Source organism: Pararge aegeria, chromosome 14, assembly GCF_905163445.1.
Source record: "Pararge aegeria chromosome 14, ilParAegt1.1, whole genome shotgun sequence".
Lineage (NCBI taxonomy): Eukaryota > Metazoa > Arthropoda > Insecta > Lepidoptera > Nymphalidae > Pararge > Pararge aegeria.
This window is the reverse complement of record NC_053193.1, coordinates 14,951,676-14,967,303: the sequence shown is the minus strand read 5'-3', so window position 1 is coordinate 14,967,303 and position 15,628 is coordinate 14,951,676. Positions and strand designations below refer to the sequence as shown.

The 15,628-nt window shown below is 35.4% G+C and overlaps 1 protein-coding gene across 4 annotated transcripts in view; it reads left to right on the top strand.

The window, feature by feature from the left end:
• The first annotated feature begins 268 nt into the window (after window positions 1-268).
• The window catches only part of LOC120629278 (lethal(2) giant larvae protein), a 64,804-nt gene continuing 49,444 nt past the window's right edge, over window positions 269-15,628 (top strand). For 2 of the 4 annotated variants that reach the window (XM_039898175.1, XM_039898172.1), the window contains exons 1-2: window positions 659-768; window positions 836-928. In XM_039898175.1, the coding sequence (XP_039754109.1) occupies window positions 766-768; window positions 836-928 (96 nt within the window). In that variant the 5' untranslated portion in view covers window positions 659-765. Of the gene's footprint in view, window positions 393-657; window positions 769-835; window positions 929-15,628 lie in introns of those variants that run through there. The other 2 variants (XM_039898173.1, XM_039898174.1) reach the window with 2 other exon arrangements.

The following is a 15,628-nucleotide window of genomic DNA, read 5'->3' as shown; positions in this document are numbered from 1 at the left end:
TCTTAAATTTTTGATGATTTCTAGAAGTCGTCAAGTTCAGTATAAATCACTTCGAAAAACACAAATTAGTGTTTTACACCTTAACAAGAAATGCAAAACAAAACTCGTATATAGTCTTTTTGTGGTTAGAATGTATTAATAATCAGCTACGTACTTCTTAAATCAGGAAAGTCAGAAAATCAGAAAATCAGTCTGGGGAAAGATTAAATATTAACATGGCAACATTGTAAACCAGTCATGTCAGTGACGTCACAAGATGGCGTAGTGTGGGTGCGTTAGTGATTAATATGTGCGTGTATTTTTGTGTTTGTATGTATTTCTGACGCCGTTGTATCTGTCATTTCTCTCAATTTGGATTTTATAACTAAAAACCACCAAACTGTTGTCTTCAGGTACGTAAAATGGGTTATCCTTTAAATCATACACTTACTAAAGTTCATATCTCAATCTAGAGTTCGATGGCACAGCTAACCTGTCCGACAGGCGTTGTCTTGATTCTTTCGTTTTGACAAGGACCTTCCTTATTTCTTCAAAAGTTTGGTATTCTTCAAAATATATCTGATACATACAGTGTTATCTGTATGCCGGTTATCTAGCGATATTATGAACAAGTAATGTTTTTATCTGGGTGCGACTGTAGCCAAGCGGTGACAATGCCGCGGCAGGGTATGGGAGGCGCTTCGTAGTCAAGCAACTGCCTGTCAGTCGGCTTTACGGTGCCGGTCGGACTACTTGTTCGTTGTTCTGTGCGCCTAGTATGATAACATGGTAGAGTTGTGTTTGTTTGTATGTTTTGTAGTGTTTGTGTAAGTGCTAAGTGGTTCTCTTGTTGCAGGCCGGCAGAATGCTAAAGTTTATACGCGGTAAGGGGCAGCAGCCCTCTGCAGAGAGGCAGAAACTGCAAAATGAACTGTTTGCTTTCCGCAAGGTAAGTCCAAAGTAATTTTAGATTAGCAACTTCTACGTGATTTAGTTTCCTATTTAAATATGTTGTTATTATAGTTGTAGTTTATACCAAAAAATATACTATCTTGCCAGACTACACAGGAGTATTAAAACTATGGGAACCCTAATGTAACACCTAACAATCACAAATAAAGGTTATTTAATTAAAAAGTTTCTTCAACAACATAGTACTCGGAAGACAAAATTATTTCTGAATAATTGAGTATTGGTAATACATAATTTAGTAACATAAATATACTTTTTTAAAATCTATACCTAAGTTCTTACTAGTAATCACACAGTGTATAAAATTTGAAGAGGCGTATCTCAATAATAACTCGTTGAATTTGAAAAAATGGTTTCTGCATGTCGTAGCCTGTTTTTAAATGAATTTATAGCCAACATTTATTCACTTAAATTAAGTGCAGATATACTTAACTGGGGGCATACCTATTTTTACAAAAAGTCAATGCCTAGATGTTCTTGATTAGTTAAAGTCTTGGTAAATAAGACATTCCTTTAAATTAAAAGGTTTAAAATTATTTTTGTAAAATCATGTACAAACGCATAGTTTTCTGCTTTACGTCCAGGAATTTATAATATTATACCTATTTGCTTAAAACAAAGTGTTTACAATCACTGATTATGTAGCTTATCAATTAAAACATTTAGTACTCATTATTTAGGATGGCCATAATTTTAGAATCCTTAGTACCAGATTGGGAATAATATTTACTTGTTTATTTACTATTAAAATATTATGATGAATATTCAATACATCTTCATCTTTGAAAAATCTTGTAATACTATGCCATATTACAACTAATGTAAATGCTGTTGGAATGAAATAATAATATAGCCTAATTTATTAGTGGATGCAGGATATAATGCTTTTATAAATAAAAGGAGACTGTTATTTTCCTGGGATAAGAATTATCATATCCAGGACTATTTCTTTACCAAATTTCATCAAGGTTGGTGAATTGTTTGATCAAACCAATAAAACAGAGACTGTTGTGGATTGATAATATTAATAAAGATGGAACACATACTTACTTAGAACGAATACCTAATTGTTACAAGCTTGTTTCATTTAGCAAATTACTTTTTGGAAAAACAATTAACCTAATTGTAGTTGTGATGTGAGTTATTAAAATAATATTTGATAAAATGAAATTTAGTATGTTGTAACATAACTTACTTATTATTATAACTAGATCTAGCTATGCCTGTTTCTATGCCCTTGTTTTAATCATCATAATCATAATTATATGCAGAGTTTCACCCAAATAGGTTATGCAGTCAAGCCATGAATAGGGAAAAATAATATTTTATAAATTCTGTAGGTAACATTTTATTGTATGCTTATATTCTCTATACAATTAGTGGAAAATTTCATCAAGATTAGTCCAATGGTTAAGCTGAACATAGGCAACAAACAAACAGACACATTTTTGCATTTCTTATATTAATATACATATTATAGTTTTGCATTTTTTTGTAAATTAATCAATTTTAAATTAAAATAATATGTTTTATTTTGTATATTTTCGAAAAATCAAACTTGCTTCAATAGTTTAGTTTCAAGAAAAAATTTGTGGAAAAATATGTGTTTGTTAGTACCAATAGAACAGATTAATTCTTAACATTAAGTTTTTCATAGTTATTCAAAACTGTGTTATTATATCCATTAATAAAGCTATATTTCTAAAGCTGGCCACGCTTTAAAGAAGCTTGGTCTGATTTATTTTTATTTAAACTTCATGAAACACAGAAATACAATTCTTGTAGCAACTTAGGAATAAAAATTACTTTACAATAACACTATATTCATAAATCAATTCCATCTACTACAACTTTAAAAGTTTGTTAGACCAAATTTTATTTACTAAATGTACAATGATAGGAGTGCAATTTGCAATATGTGCGATGGCAAATAGCTTATATAAACTGTTATATTATACTATATGTAAGTACCTATGGCTCTATTTAATCCATAAAATTTTCTTTGAAATCATTAACCTGAATAAGCAAAGTACTATCTTATCTTGTCAAACCCTACGTTAGGTATTTACTTTTAGATTAGATTGCTCAGTTTTTATAGAATACGCTTCATGTTTTTCAGTGAAATTGGATCATGGTCATAGGAGTTATGATTACGAAACTTCTTTTTATCATATTTATACGTCCACTAATTTTATGTTTTCCTGTACCTAGTTTTTAATTACCACATGTACAAACCTACTGTAGAAGTTTGTATTTATGGATGTTTGTATTTATGGATGTTTCGTCTGGTGGGAGGCTTTGGCCGTGGCTAGTTATCACCCTACTGACAAAGACGTGTCGCTAGGCGATTTAGTGTTCCGGTTCGATGTCGCATACAGATAACTGATTAGGGCTATGACTAAATACCCTAACAGGATAGCCCGCTACCAAGATGGTAGTGGGCTAATCTGCATCATCAGTTACCACTAAGTAAGATTGCAGTCAAGGGCTCACTTGTACTGGGAACAAACACATGTGTATTTTAGCTGCATTTACTGGTAGCCTGCTTGCATGCAGTAAAGTTCATAAAAGTATTTGAGTGTCGATATAGCACAGAAACTAACAAACACACAAAATCTCTTATTATTATATCACATAGTTGCTAAAAACCATGAAATGTTTTGTTTTGCTTTGTGACGTGGAAATAAATTTGCATGACATACAATCACTGATAACTGTGACGGCTACGAAACGTGGTCCCTAACTATTGTCCTCTTGAGAAGGCTCAAGAGTCACTTAGAGGGCGATGGAGAGAGCTATACCTACTTGGAGTATCTCTATGTGATCAAATCAGAAATGTGGAGATCCGTAGAACAATCAGATTTACAAGCATAGTCAATGAGTTTCGAAGCTAAAGTGTCTATTGGTGGGGCACATAGCTCAGGGAACTGATGGGCCTTGGGGTCCCAGATGCTACAGTGGCGACCCCGCACTGGAAAGCGCAGTGCTGGAAGATCCTTCACGAGGTGGCCAATGGATCCAGCGACTTCCTGCGACTCTACGAGGAAGTCAATGGATACAAGCGGCACAAATCCCTCCAAAAGAAATATATCCAATATCGGACGTCCCTGTGGTTATGATGACCTTGATGAGGATATGACATATAATTAAACTGTCTGTAAAGTTGTTAAGTCTCAGCAAATTAGTAGTGGTAGAGCTTTTTGCGGCAGAGCTCGTCATTGTTGCATTGTTTGACGTCCGATTGGCGCAGTTTGCAGAAACTCTGCTTTCGGAGCCCAAGCCCGTGGGTTCGATCCCACTACGGGAAAATGTTTGTGTGATGAACATGAATGTTTTTCAGTGTCTGGCTGTTTGTATACATTATTTTAAATATTTATGTATATAATTCATAAAAATATTCATCAGGCATCTTGGTACCCATAACACAAGCTACGCTTACTTTAGTATATTTATTATTACTTCCGTGTTCTGGTCTGAAGGGCGCGGTTGTCGGTGTGATTACAGTCGCCTGAAGCTTAACACCTACGCCTTTTGATGTACACAGGTTGGAACGTTACAGGACGAGTCCCTTAAATGCCCAAAGAAGTTTTGCTCTGTTTATAGTTTTCGACTTGCCATATGGGACATATACTTGCCCATCCGACAAATTTAGTAGCTACAATAGCTACTAAATCGGATGACAAGTAATTCATTAGTTTTCGAACGCACCCACCACCAAGATGCCACCGTTCCATTCACCGGCAAGGTCACTGATCCGGTACTATTTGACAATTATTGTAGTTCAATATTCGACATTTTTGGATTACAACGATGGTCAGTCGAAAGAAAATTTGGTGTCCACGTGTCGTAAATGCGGGTCAACGATAGTGGATTGTTGGGATGTAGAAAAAATCAATTTCTAGGGCGCAATAGTCTGTAATCTTCATCACAATGTTAATTAAACTAAACTCTTAGCCTAGTACAAAAACCTATTTGAAATAAGATCTATGTCCAGCTGTGGACATCCATCGGTTAATAATGATGATATCCTCAATGTGAAATCAAGGCTAGTGCTTACGATTGAAATCATTGTTTTATTAAACCGTCCCTCGTCACCAATTGATAATAATTGTTTGCATTCCTAAAAACCACTCCTAGGCGTAACGTAATATATTTTTTTTTTATCAACTGTTACGAGCAGTTGTATAATAATAAATAAATATACTACGGCAATACACACATTGCCATCTAGCCCCAACAAAGTAAGCGTAGCTTGTGTTATGGGTGCTAAGATGCCTGATGAATATTTATATAAATAATAAAGCTTTAGATTTATATTTTATAATGTCATAATAGATAATGTACTACTGTTCCGTCGTTATGCCACGCTATTATTAAGATCTGTGGTATATACGTTGCTTTAATTTGTGTGTTTCAACGTAGCTTATTGAACGTGGTAATCTTTTTGGATAAATAATTTCGAGGCCAGTACAAACATTGCCCGGAGCGTTGACGGTTATCGGCTGATAAGTGATAAAATGATAGCGATAACACGATCGATAAATCTAAGTGTAGAAGCGTCGTTATGTTTTTCAACGATAATAATAAACTTATATGGGGAATCTATAATCCTTTAAAGAAATATTTTAGTAATTTCAAATGCCAGCTAAGTTGATCACACAGTACAAATATTTTTCAGTCAACGCACAAGAATCACAACTGGACAATGTTTGTGTGATGAACATGAATGTTTTTCAGTGTCTGGGTGTTTATCTGTATACTATAAGGATTCATGTGTATTATATTCAACAGCTATCTTAGTACCCATAATACAAGCTACGCTTACTTTGTTGGGGCTGGATGGCGATGTGTGTATTGTAGTAGTATATTTATTTTGCACCGGTGTACAATAGGCGACTAAGAAAGGCGAACGGGCATCAGCGTCCTCTGAGCTATTACTGCCATATACTGCGATCACCAAACCGTGTGCCCAGCGAGGTGATTGTTGGCAAACCCTGCCTTTGGAAGAGGCCGCAGCAGTGGACTGTATAGGCTATTGATGGTTCATTTCCGTAATAGCATATTATTCAATAATTAACTAGTTTGATATACCAATCCGCCATATTCACGAATGCATACGAAAATCGAACTCTTGGACGCAGTGGTTAGTGCAGGGTGTATTGTAATTTGTAAATTAAACATTTCTTAATTTTCTCTGATCAGTTCTATGGCACCACCGAACACCGAAAAAGACACGTACAATGCCGCATTAGAAAACGACTAACGTATTAGTACGCTTCTATCGCAATCAAGGGTCATCTAATATCTACTAGAAGAAAAAAAACAATAATTTCTAGATATTCAGCTTGGTCAAAGCCTATTTATGCTTGATTTACAATTACTATCGGTATCTTGTCAAGCAGTAAATTGCCACGCCCGACCTCGCCCGTGCCATTAATAATTGTCGATAACACGATGGTACACTAGATAGCCAATCAATAAATTCTTACACTAGCAAGTTCTTGAGACAGGGTTTTTCTTAGTTTTACAACAGTCTATATCAAATTTAAACAAGGCGTTTTTTACTAGTTTTTCGTTGGACATTCACACTGCTGGCTGGCGAGGAATCGTTTCACTGCTCGTAGTTTGTCTTTAATCGACAAAACATATGATAAAAGTACTACTCGCTCACCACTACGAAACCCTAATTTGTAGACAATTGACGTGCCCCACGGTTTTATTTTAGTCTAGTCTATGCATATGTTTATAATTCCAACGACTGTATCTATTTTATTATTTTTTGGTTTTTAGTACATTTATGTTAAACATTGCAATGTATGTTTATCATAAAACCGTTTAACTTAAAAAGTTTTTTACCATCTAAAGTTACGACACCGATTCGGCACTGCGTAACGTTCAGGTAAATCGTAAACTGACATGATATATATACGGTTTTCTATTATAATAACCTAAGTCCATACAAAAATAAATAATATGAAAAAACACTAAGCACCTCACCTTGTGGGAATAATCATAAACAAGTTAGGTTATATGAATTGCCGAGGGAAATCGATTGGTGAAAGGACAATTTATGACTAGGAATCTTCTTTGATTAGGTGTAACTTACTCAGGTATTACTTGGTTCGTCATTACTGAAAAAGGGGAATTATGTCCCACTTCTTCGTACGGGGTGTAAGGAGAGAGAGAGTGAGAGCTTAGACCCTCTACTCCATGCGGGCTTTCATAGTATCACATGTTATTGGTCATAACCAGAAGCGCCGGCATTTCCTAACTCCCGGCTGGAACAGAGTTTCTGTTTATATAACCACATATAAATGAATGAATGAATAAACTATTTATGTCACCAAATTACTTATATATAACTACAGTATATATATATATATATATATATATATATATGGCTTACGGGCTATTTTGTTACACATTTATAATGTGGAGAGTGATGCTTGAACTAGGCAAAACCTGTGTCTCAAACCACCTATGGCCTACATGGCCCCACCATTAAGACCTGGCTGGTAAGGCCTAATATGTTTTGGCTAAGTAATGTGTTTTGGCCTGACCCACGATTCAAACCCAGGAAGCCGTAGCGTGAATCTTTCCGTTAGTTATGAACCTACATTCAGTGGCGTGCATAGAGGGTATGCACAGGGTATGCAGATAAAATGATGAATATTTTGTTAAAAAAACCTAAGGATAGGCATTGTAAGAGTTATAAAAAACCTACTCTCAAGTATTTATAACTCATACTGAAGATTTTATTTAATTTTATAACATCTGCATACCCTGTGCATACCCTCTATGCACGCCGCTGCCTACATTACCCAGTACTGATCAGGAAAACTTTCATAATGTGAAGAACCAGTATGGAATACGACAATTTTTTTTCCATGAACATGTTTTTAAATTATTTAATTTACTATGATATCCTATATCTGATGCTTTCCAAGCCCTCGTCGGCTATGCCTGTGTTATGTTGTCTTCGCTTAGGTTTCATTATTTAAAAAAATAAATAAATAAACATACTACGACAATACACACATGACCTAGGCCCAAAATAAGCGTAGTTTGTGTTATGGGTACTAAGATAGCTGTTGAATATTTTTATGCTGATAATACATAAATACTTATAATATACATATAAACACCCAGACACTGAAAAACATTCATGCTCATCACACAAACATTTTCCAGTTGTGGGAATCGAACCCACGGCCTTGGACTCAGAAAGCAGGGTCGCTGCAAACTGCGCCAATCGGCCGTCTAATGCCGTTTAATGTGCACAAGGTGCGCAATCTTTTGCAAGCAATTCGAAAGACGCTTTCGCTGATAGTCTTGCGGAGCACCTATTTATTGAATAAAAAAACAATGTAACCTTGTTTATGCATACACAGTGCTTTATCTCAGCTTGACTTACGGGGTATTTTAATGCGTGCTCACTAGATATGTCAAGGATAATCTTAGCTATTTGGCACAGCATGGTTTCTTAACGTTTCTTATTCACATTTAAATTTGTATAATCGTGATGAGTTGCCATCTACAAGTTTAGAGTAACGAAAGTATGGTATTGCATAGTTTCAACGACCTCTCGGGCGCAGTGGTTAGCGGAAAGGTTTTAATTCGGAGTTCCCGTGTTCACTTTGGGGCTTTGTCGGTGGCTACTCTACCGAAATGCCGCTCTCTAGTAGGCTGCAAATACCCCAATACTTGTATTATTGATATGCACTGTTATCGATAAGGATCAACACATAACTCCAGTAGCAAGATGTTTAAGAATCGCAATTAGCACTCGATGTTGCGATGTTATTTGTTATGGTTTTTACAGATCCCGTGAGAACAGTTCGTTTTCCTGGGATAAAAAGCAGCTAATGTTACTCTCTCTACTATGTTGATTGGTTATTTAGAGCGTAAAGGTAGAGCAAAACAAACAAACAAATAAACACACCCATTCATAAAATTAGTAAGGATTAATTTATACCTTGTGTTGCACCTTCAAAACCACTAAATCAAAAATATGGAGTAGGCAGCGCTTTTGTAAATCTATGAAATGCATCTCGCTGCTCTTCATTTCCTTGATACCATAGTTCGTTCCGCCAATCAGGATCAATTAGTTCAAGTTATATAGTTGATTGACACATTCGTTACAGCGAGTCTATTATTGGCCGCACGCAATGATTTCCTGCATTCAGGTTTAGTTTAGTATTCCTTAAGTCATTAGAAGCCGTACTAGGCTAGTTGCCTTAAAAACTTGTTTCTTCACACGATCGCGGAATGCCTATGGGAAAACAGTAACAAATTTAGTTTACCGCTTATATTCTAAGATTCACGTCTTACTCTTAATAGATATAACAGGTGAATATTATAGAATGTCGCAATCGTCAGAAAATTTATTAATAATTTATTTATTACAAAAGCAATAAATAAACAAGTACATTTAGAGATTTTTTAAAACTAAATGATTAAAACTGTTGAATTTTAATTCACAATAATTGATCCGTTTGAAAATATTGGAAATAAATAATCTCAATTGATTATGATATTTTCCACTAGTTTATTATAAATGTCAATGTAAGTTTGTTTGTTACGCTTTCACGCAAAAACTACTGAACCGATCCTCTTGAAACTTTGTACACATATTTTTGGAAGTGCTAGAAGTAATATATCCCGTCATTAAGCTCGGTTCCTTTGGGAGAAGGGATGAGTGTTTGACAATTTTACACAATAACTCCGACGAATGATAACCGATTTAAATAATTATTTTTGTACTATAGAGGTTATAATATATGTTTAATTTTGCCCAAACTGGTTGGAGGTTGGTGGTTGGAGATAGAGAACAGAACTCCTCAGCGGACAGCAGCAAACCCCTCATTCAAGGCTTAGCGACAATGAATCCTATATTTTTTTTTAAGATCTACAACTTAATTTAATGCCACATCAAAAAACAAAATCAAACGCAGTCGCGGGCAACAGCTAGTATGACATATACTTACGACCAATCAAAATTATTATCTTTAAATAGCGGAAACTACACGGACGTCTGACTACAGCGTTACTTCCGTAGAAGTTTTACTTAAAAAATATATTGAAACATTTTATCTTTGAAAATAGACGGAATCCCTTATAGACGGCAGAAAAACACTCACTTAAAATAGTTTAGTAAATATAGTATAATTATTGTTTTCGAATATAAGTAGTGCAATACGATATTGATGTAATTTTCAACAGATTTCTTCGTTCTTTATCGAATAAAATCTTTACTGTATATTGGACATGCTTTACGGGTAGTGTCAGTAGCCATGAACTTTATCACATGAATGGATTATAAAAACGAATCGGAGAGCAGCCTCACCATCACCACGCATCTAACTGGCTCCTTCTATTATAATAATGTCTGACGTGACTACATTCCTCACGCCGACTGTTGTTAGGACGTTTTGTTCTTATTGTAACGCTTTCAACTAAGGCGCTGCGCACACATAGACCCTTAGTATCCCACACTGGACACCATGTGCTCTTCTATCATTGGGATACGTCCGTGCAGTGGCCGGTTAAGGCAATTAATTGGATGTTGACGGTGATTCTACCTCGAGACACCACAAAAATCTATCGAGTTTCTCGTGTCTTCCACTTATTTGTTTTATTCGCCTGCATCGAATTATTTTTGGCAAAAAATTGGTAAGTCGAAAGAAATTTCAGGCCATTAAATAGTCTGCGGTTTGCATATCAAATGGTACATTTCATATTATTCATGTTTCAGCACTGTCGAGTTCAAAATATATGTAAATATATATGAGTCTCTGTAATTGGGAGTGCATCTATAATGCGGATAGTTCTTTGAATTAGTATAGTGAGTTGGATAAACAGATCCCTGGAAAGCCGAAATGATCGATCTATGTATGCACGGCGCTTTACTTAAGTTTAATATCGTTATATATTGACGCTATGCAGTACGGTGAAGCTTTTACTTCCAATCCATTTCTGGTCTTCTTAATTAACAGCTTTCGAAACAACGGGGAGGTTCGCTCTTGTATATTTACCAGTATTTTATGTACACTGCAGTTTTCTAATCGATTTTCTCATCAGATTTAGTGGATTTAATTATAGTTTGTTATAGGTATAATTTATTTGACGGCTGACTGGCGCAATCGGCAGTGACTCTGCTTTCTGAGTCCTAGGCCGTGGGTTCGATTCTCACAACTGGAAAATGTTTGAGTGATGAACATGATTGTTTTTCAGTGTCTGGGTGTTAATCTGTATATTATAAGAATTTATTTGTATTATATTCATAAAAATATTCAACAGCTTTCTTAGTACCCATAACACAAGCTACGCTTACTTTGGGGCTAGATGGCGATGTGTGTATTGTCGTAGTATATTTATTTATTTATTTATTTATCAGCTGCTAAGTTACTGGTTTTTTTTTATTAAATTTTAAAGATAAAACGCCATCTTAAGTGATGATTAATACAAACCGTCAGCCATTCTAGGTTTCGAAATTAAATTAGAAATGTTTTGTAACAGTTAGGTTACATATCTGCATAAAACATGACGAGAGAAAAAAACCAAACAAATTGCTTTCATAAGTTATTTTCATGCCTATTAATGCACCTTGGTAAAGTGATGTATTTTCCCCGACAGACCCTCCTTTGGCAACCCTCGAAAGCTCTTTATAAAAAGCCTGCTCTAAATAGAAGTTAGGAAATTGTTTGTAAAGAGAAATATGGTAAAGACGCACTTATGGAAATATTTTTTTATGATCGAACGATCGATCGAAGTTTGTAATGTAAATAAGTAGCAACTTATTTCATTATTGCATTTAAATTCATACATATACTTCCAAAACTTTATCACTTATGGTTTGTATACATACAAGAGAGCCGTGATTAGGTATTGCAGCGTCTTTAAGCATCTCACATTATAACCACAGAATTCCAGCAGCAGTCGAACATACATTGATCGATGTTATTAAATAAGATATTAAACGAAAATATAAAAGTGTGCTGAGACCTTAATGTAATTAATTATTGTCTTAGAAAGTAGATCTTCAACTTTCAAATTTTCAAATCTATTTAAAAAAAATTATATATATATATATATATACATTATATTGATATAGACGGCAGATTGGCGCAGTTTGCAGCGACCCTGCTTTCTGAGTCCAAGGCCGTGGGTTCGATTCTCACTACTGGAAAATGTTTGTGTGATGAGCATGAATGTTTTACAGTGTCTGGGTATTTTAAGTATTCTAAGTATTTATGTATATTATTCATAAAAATATTCATCAGTCATCTTAGTACCCATAACACAAGCTACGGTTACTTTGGGGCTAGATGGCGATGTGTGTATTGTCGTAGAATATTAATATATTTATCACTAGCGGACCCTTGCGACTTCGTCCGCGTATGAGTCAATCGAGAAGCTAGAATAGATCTGATACTAACATAAAAATCATCGTGGCTAGCTACTAAGTACCTAATATTATTTTTTTTTGTTTTCATTATTTTAGTTGCAAACATCCATCCATACATCCATCCTCGCAAACATACGCATTTATAATATTAGTAGGATTGTACATGCATTCGATCGTTGTCCCATATGCCTTGCTACTTGCTGTTATTTGTGAAGAGTTATGTCCTTTATCTCCGACAATATTTATCAGATCTTCATTAAAAGTGGACAATAAATGTTTGATTGTATACACTTTCAAATAAAAAAAGAATTATTAAAATCCCCGGTCAAAATTTTCAAAATACAAGTAGTAGCAAGCAATTCTAACAATATATTCTTGAAGGATTCGGTTTCCATAGCTGAAACAATAATAAAACTGACAGACGCTTACACTTACGCGTTTGTAGAACCGACGATGAACAGATGCCGCGTTCAATTTCGAGTTACGGGTATTAGAATTAGATGCAATAAAAATTGCGAGCACACACGTGTGTTATCGTGAACTCGAGGTTTCAATTGGATGGACTGATTCAATGCGCGAAGAATTCAGCCATTTAGTTCCATCGATACGAATCGATGGTTTGATTTAGTCCTAATGAACTTCTGTACGCATTTTTTTAGATCAATCCAATTCTTGTTTATGACTTTAATGTGTGCCGGCAACAAACACGTAATATAAATGGCACGGAGAAGATGAATTCCTTAAACCTGAGAAGCAAAATCGTCAGTTTCATTTTAAAAGTCAATCTAATTTTGCGGCAACTTTTTAGCAATATTCGTTGGTCAATCATTTGCCTTGGCTTTTTTTTGTCCGATTGCTGATGAAATTTGGTGGTTATTATGAGAACCAGATGGCTTTTAAGCGAAAACCTTTCTAATATAAAGGATCGCTTCTTGAAATTTTAATATTGAAACCCTTCTATATCCACCCTTATATGCCTATGGTGCCTTTGTTTTCATCGTACAAAAGTGAATAAGTGAAACCTAATAAATCTGTTCAATGTCTAATATTCATCGGTTAAAAAATATAATATGTCAGTTGCGCAGCGCGTGGCGCGTATCAATTCAATATATTGCGGTTTTTTTTAATGCAGCAGAAATAAAATCTGATACGTATTTAATTTGATCAGCTGCAACATCAATTATTTTGAATAATGCTTATAGTTACTTTAGATCGGATGTCGATGTGCGACGATAAAAAAATCCCAGTATTTATATTGGTCAAACTCTTGAATTCAAACTTCAGTACCGCAAGTAGCGCAAACCGCTTTGCGTCTTTTTTTCTTATACCCGGGCTGGGTTCAGAACACCAATAAGCGGATTTTCGGGCGGGCGAGATAAGTTATTTTTCATGGTGGGTTATTTTCGTAATTGTCATAGCCTAAAGTCCACAAGCTGTCCAATCAACGAACGCGTGGGAGGTTAGTACGATATAGGACTCACCAAAATAGGAAATGCCACCCTCGAGAATTACGCGAGTGTCCCGAATGTTGCTCATAACTAAATTGGCGACGGTCTCTGAGGAGGAAATCGTGGGAGACTGGCCATTCAGGCAACGGCTGGGCCTAATGGAGGTTAAGATGTTTGCCCCCGCATAATGAGTTTCGCGCCTTGTTTGACGCAACTATGCTACACAAATTGGATGAGTTGCAAAAATCCTACACTTGTTTTGATAGATAATAAAAATTGAGCCATCTATTCGTGGATTCTTGTATGGTGGGTGGCTATAGCCGTGGCTAGTTACCGCCCTACTGACGAAGACATGCCTCTAAGCGATATAGCTTTCCGATATGTATTATCTTACGTAGAAACTGATGATGTGAATGAGTTTAATGTGAATACTATACTCCTGACAGACCTAAGAGATATCTTAGATGGCATCATCACTTACTACCAGTTAAGATTGCAGTCGAGTCAAGTCAACATCCCTGCAACGGCCTTAAGCAGAACCTAGGTGGTAGGTGGAAAGGAAGCCTAAATGAATTAACAGCTATCTTAGTACCCATAACACAAGCTACGCTTACTTTGGGACTAGGTGGCGATGTGTGTATTGTAAAAAAAAAAAAAAAATTACTTTAAAAACCCACATGTAAATAAATTGAATATCTTAAAGTAGCTGTTGCACACCGTCCGCGTTTGTTTTCCTGGGATAAAATGCCTATATTAATCTCCATTCTTTCAACTAACTCTGGGTCATAAATCAAGTTGATTGGTTGGTTAGTTAGGGTGTGAAGGAAGGACAGACAAAGAAACAAACACTTTCGCATTTATAATATTAGTAAGGATTATAAACTAGCTATTGTCAGCTCTCTTCGCCCGCGATAATTACGTTTTTTTTTATATATTTCTTACTGGAACTCTTTTCATTTACTGGGATAAAGAGTATCGTGTTGCTCTCCAACTTCTCGACTAACTTTATACCAAAAAACCCAGTAGATTGGTTACTTGGTTAAGGTAGAACAAACAAACACACGTTGATAATATAAGTAAGCAAGTAATGATTATCATTATTGTAATTCTTAAAAACTGAATTCATTGAAACCAGCTCTTAACTTCTAAAAAATTCTCGCATCGTACTTGTTGGCCGAATTGCTCAATCCACCATCATCATGGATCATCTGCACAAGTAGTTTTAATCAAAATTGTTAAAATTCCAATCCGAATACGTTAGTAAAATACATAATTTATTAGCCTTAATCGTGTTGTGCCTATGTTCCAATAGCTTGTATCAATCCATTGTGCTAGCTAAGCAATGGTGACCCAAACACAAATTTTACTCCTGCGTTGTCTTTCTATCTCGGGGAAGTTCGGGACTCTTGACACTTATATCCGATAAGTGGGAATACGTTTTTACCTCGCTTTCTTATAACAGAAAAGAAGGCTTTATATTTTTATCCTTTTGTTAGCTGTAAGCCGTCAGTCTTGCCGCTTGTGACATTCGGGTCCTACGCGGCTTTCGGTTTATTTATTTGATGAATGATATTTCGTCCATTGACGAGTACATTTAAGTCCCCAGCTGTAGAACAGTAACTAGGCTAATGATGATAATTACATACCAAATGAATAAAAAAAATTTCGTAGTGCCGAAGTTCGTTAGCTCATTAATATATTATCGTGGTCTAAAATTATATATTTTTACGGTTTCCGCGATATCGTTTTGCGAACGATAAGCCCTGTCTTCCAAGTTCATTCACACTTAGTTAGATCCCGCTTTTGCATTAAGAGGGGCTTT